Source organism: Nansenia antarctica (assembly GCF_963989245.1).
Source record: "Nansenia antarctica genome assembly, chromosome: 6".
In the NCBI taxonomy this organism is placed as follows: domain Eukaryota; kingdom Metazoa; phylum Chordata; class Actinopteri; order Argentiniformes; family Microstomatidae; genus Nansenia; species Nansenia antarctica.
In genome coordinates, this window is record NC_137676.1 from 71,782,505 (window position 1) to 71,787,504 (window position 5,000).

Here is a 5,000-nt window from a genome sequence, read left to right on the forward strand (position 1 = left end):
TTCTCCATCTACATCAATGACGTAGCCAAGGCTGCTGGCAGCTCCCAGATACATCTGTATGCTGACGACACCATCTTATACTCAGCTGGCCCTTCTCTCCACTCTGTGGCAGCCACTCTCCAACTCAGTCTCACCTCTATCGAGCAGTCTTTCAATAACCTCTGTCTACTCCTTAACTCCAAAACGACCAAATGTATTGTTCTCAATTGATTTTATCTGGTAAAATAAAGGTAAAATAAATACATTTAAAAAACACACACACACTATCACTCACTCACTCACTCACTCACTCACACCCACACACACACACACACACACTATCACTCACTCACTCACTCACTCACTCACTCACTCACTCACTCACACACACGCACACACACACACACACACACTCACACACACACACACACACACACACACACACACACACACACACACACACTCACCCCACACACACACACACGCCCTCACCCCCCTCTCTCTCTCTCTCTCTCTCTCTCTCTCTGTCAGGACTTCAACTTGAGCCTCCTCTGCCCGTGCCTCAGCATGGGCGTCCAGCGGCTGACCCGGGGTCAGGGGTCGTTGCTGTTGGAGACGGCCCTGCAGGTGACCCTGGAGCAGATGGGCGGGGTCACGCAGCTACTTCCTGTCCCCCACCAGTCCTTCCTGCCGCCCTCAGAGCCCGCCCCCTACTGGGACAAACTGGCCGACGTCTACGGTTAGGAGTGTGTGTGTGTGTGTGTGTGTGTGTGTGTGTGTGTGTGTGTGTGTGTCCTGACTGTTTTTGTGTGTGTGTGTGTGTGTGTGTGTATTACTGACTGTGTGTGTGTGTGTGTGTGTGTGTCCTGACTGTGTGTGTGTGTGTCTGTGTGTCCTGACTGTGTGTGTGTGTGTGTGTGTGTGTGTGTGTGTGTATGCCCTGACTGTGTGTGTGTGTGTGTGTGTGTGTCCTGTGTGTGTGTGTGTGTGTGTGTGTGTGTGTGTGTCCTGACTGTGTGTGTGTGTGTGTGTGTGTGTGTGTGTGTGTCTGTGTGTCCTGACTGTGTGTGTGTGTGTGTGTGTATGCCCTGACTGTGTGTGTGTGTGTGTGTGTGTGTGTGTCCTGACTGTGTGTGTGTGTGTGCCCTGACTGTGTGTGTGTGTGTGTGTGTGTGTGTGTGTGTGTGTGTGTCCCTGTCCCCCAGGTGAGCCAGGGTTCTACCCCCGGGTTCTGTCCCTGTGCAGAGCTCTGTCCCAGTACCTGCTGTGTGTGGCCCAGCTGCCCCCCTCCCTGCACATCCCCCCCGACAAGGAACACCTGGTGACCTCCTTCACCTGCCTGGCCACGGAGGTAGGACTCACACACACCTCGACCTTTAACCTCTAACATCATCACCCGGTGACCTCGTTATAAACAGTAACGTTCCTGTTAAAGAAAAGGCTTTCGTGTCCTCGCTTTTATTAGTGTGATTGCTGGAAGCAAGCGACGCTATTGTTATCTCACATATATATATATATATGTTACGGTACATGTGGGAATACGGTACATGTGGGAAAACTAGGGTTAGGGTTAGGTGCTACGTCGACTTGGTACATGCTGGCATGTCTAACCCTAACCGTAATCCTAACCCTGCCCCTAACCCTAACCCTAACCCTGCCCCTACCCCTACCCCTAACCCTAACCCTAATGTACTGCATTCCCACATCATAACATATATATATATATATATATATATATATAGATATTATCACTTGAGAGTGACGGATAGGGGTAGGACAGAATAAGCCTAGGCTTCATCCTACTCCTTTTCGAACATTGATAGGCCTGTACTCTACATATTAGTTATTTGTTCTTTTATTATTTTAAATCATGTTCGAAATAAAAAGATTCATTCATTCATTCATTCATTATTCTAGCCAAATATTGCCACGGCTACTTCTCCCACAGGTTTTTTTGCACTACGTGAATGGTGTCAAAGTGGTAACAATGGTTACATGAATGGTGTCAAAGCGTGCGGCTCATTACATCATTTGTTGCTATTGTTTTGTGGAAGGTTCTGGTGAACGGTTTATGAAATATTCAAATATTTTCGTGGCAAAACCTGGCCCATAGGAATGAATGGTGGCATGTTCAGAACCTTGAGTGAGGCTGTGGGTGTTCACACATTTTGTAAACTGCCGTCACACGCCGACAGTTTGAAGTCCACATACACATATTATCTTATATCAAAATGTTCAGCTCTTCACACTATCACTCCACATTGGAATATCTAAGCCATAACATTAGTCGTTTTTACGGTCTGGCTGTTTGTTTGTTGGCTAGCTAACAAAACGTAAAGCTTTTAACTTTTAACACGTTCAATATCAAGGCATAGCGTTTATACTAGGGGTGGGCATCGACGATCGATAATTGATCGATAATTGATCGATAAGGATCTTGGTAGATCACAAAATAAAACATTTGGTCGATCACAAAAAAATGTTTTTGTGATCGACCAAATGTTTTATTTTGTGATCGACCAAGATCCTTATCGATCAATTATCGATCGTCGATGCCCACCCCTAGTTTATACTTCTTGGATTAAATACCCCGATATGGATTTCAAGGCAGGCACACTTCACAATGTCCACAGAAATGGTATCTCTCTAGTTTAATGTTGTCTTCTCTCTCCATTTTGTAACCCCCCCCCTCTCTCTCTCTCTCTCTCCTCCCTCCCCCCCCCTCTCCCCCCTCCCCTCCCCTCCTCCCCCCCTCTCTCCCCTCCCCTCCCCTCCCTCCCCCCTCCTCCCCTCTCCCCCCTCCCCTCCCTCCCTCCCCCCTCCCCTCCCTCCCTCCCCCCCTCCAGTGTGTGGTGTGGAGGCTGCTGCAGGACTCCCTGCCCCTGAGCGTGGACCTGCAGTGGAGCCTGTCCTGCCTGTGTCTGGCCCTGCAGCAGCCCTGCGTGTGGCAGCGCCTGGCCTCCCCGCAGTACACCTCCCACACCTGCTCCCTCATACACTGTCTCAGGCTCCTCATCACCTCAGGTACACACACACACCTGCTCCCTCATACACTGTCTCAGGCTCCTCATCACCTCAGGTACACACACCTCCCACACCTGCTCCCTCACACACTGTCTCAGGCTCCTCATCACCTCAGGTACACACACACACCTGCTCCCTCACACACCTGCTGAATTTTACTCTGTGTACCTGTTAGGGCTGTTACGATTATTCGACGTCATCGACTACGTCAATACGTCGGTTTGCGTAATATGCGTCGGTTAGTCGTAAATAAACAAAATGGCTGCGACCAGTGCAAACACGGAGAGAGTTAGCGATTAGCGATGTTAGCTTATAGCCAGTTTAACAGAAGTAACTTCACTTTTAACATTACTTCCCGTGGTCGTAGCGGGCTGGCTGACGGCTTAAAATGACCGTGATGACATGTAGACCTTATCCAGCTATAGTCTTGTGTTTCTACCCCGGGGCATAGCCCTATTATCTCCATATTTATCTCCTAAAACAGTACTAGCTAAGCTGTTGTGTTTACCACAGTCCTGTTCTGACTGGTTTGATTGATTGATTGAAAACTTTATTAGAAGATTTGCAGAAGTAGGTACATGAAAGTACATATTACATACAAGGTCAACTAACAGGATAAAAACCCAAGAAAGCCACTGGCTTATTTCAATTGGGGTCCTTGATTCTCAATTCATCGTTACATGTAAGACAGACAAAAAAACTAGTACTATCTACAAGATAATACAGACAAATAACTATTACTATCTACAAGATAAACATACATCCATCATGGGAAGAACAATACAACAAAACATAAGGTATGTACAGCGGGTAGGACATACACCACAGGTGGGGGCGGGGGACAAAACACAAAGTATGTACAGTGGGTAGTTCGGGTCTTTTAATCTGATTTTTGATTTAGAGGGTCCAGTTACGGATTGCAGCCTCCTGTAAATGTTTTTTGAGAGTGGTTTTGAAGGTGAGCAGTGTTTTGCACTCCTTTAAGATTATAGGATTTGGTCGCGGGCCGTAAGTGATGCTTGTCTCACAACAGAACAGTTTGTCAGTGTGTGTGTGTGTGTGTGTGTGTGTGTGTGTGTGTGTGTGTGTGTGTGTGTGTCTGTGTCTGTGTCTGTGTCTGTGTGTATGTGTCACGCATGTGTGTGTATCTTTGTCTCTGTGTGTCTGTGTGTGAGTGTGACATGCTCACATTCCTCCACAGTAATGCCTAAGGTGGAGGGGGGAGAAGGGAGAGAGGGGGGGAGAGAGCTAAGGGGGGAGGGGGAGAGCAGAGAGAGGGGGAGAATGTTATGTTTGTTATTGAGATTGTTATTGTTAAAGATTGTTACTGAGAGGTATACGGTATTCCGGTTAGAATTTCACTTTTTTACAGAATTTACTGCATTACTTGCACTTTTCCTTTTACTTGAAGTTAACTTTTATATTTTATAATATTATATTTTATGTTGGACTGTAAGAAAGAGAGGATCTTTTTTGTTGTGTGGAATATTGCCCTGCAGTGCAAGAATAATTGAATAAAATACTGAAATGTTGATAAGAGAAGTTTTTGACATTTATTTGGGGGAAATTAAGTGATACATTAACCGAACAGTAAAAAAATAATCGTTAGACTAATCGTTAAATTAGTCGTTAGAATAACCGACTAATCTAACAAATAATCGATAGATTAATCGTTAGAAAAATAGTCGTTTGGGACAGCCCTAGTACCTGTACATTGATGGATGTAATAAAAGCGATTCTGATTCTCTGTGTGTGTGTGTGTGTGTGTGTGTGTGTGTGTGTGTGTGTGTGTGCGCGCGCGTGTGTGCGTGTGTGCGTGTGTGCGTGTGTGCGTGTGTGTGTGTGTGTGTGTGTGTGTGTGTGTGTGTAGTGGCGGTGGGGCCTGGGGACCAGCTCCTGCACCCAGAGAGGAAGAGGACGGAGGCAGGGAGAGACTCTGACTCTGACCAGGTGGACTCTGGGAACAATGACCGTGAGTACCCTGCACACACACACAC

General features: G+C 46.8%; 1 protein-coding gene across 1 annotated transcript in view; it reads left to right on the plus strand.

Moving 5' to 3' along the window:
• Positions 1–5,000, plus strand: part of htt (huntingtin) — a 98,252-nt gene that overhangs the window by 46,603 nt on the left and 46,649 nt on the right. The window contains 4 exon segments of the mRNA XM_080534847.1: positions 511–718; positions 1,185–1,330; positions 2,826–3,003; positions 4,874–4,975. Coding sequence (XP_080390973.1) covers positions 511–718; positions 1,185–1,330; positions 2,826–3,003; positions 4,874–4,975 — 634 coding nt within the window.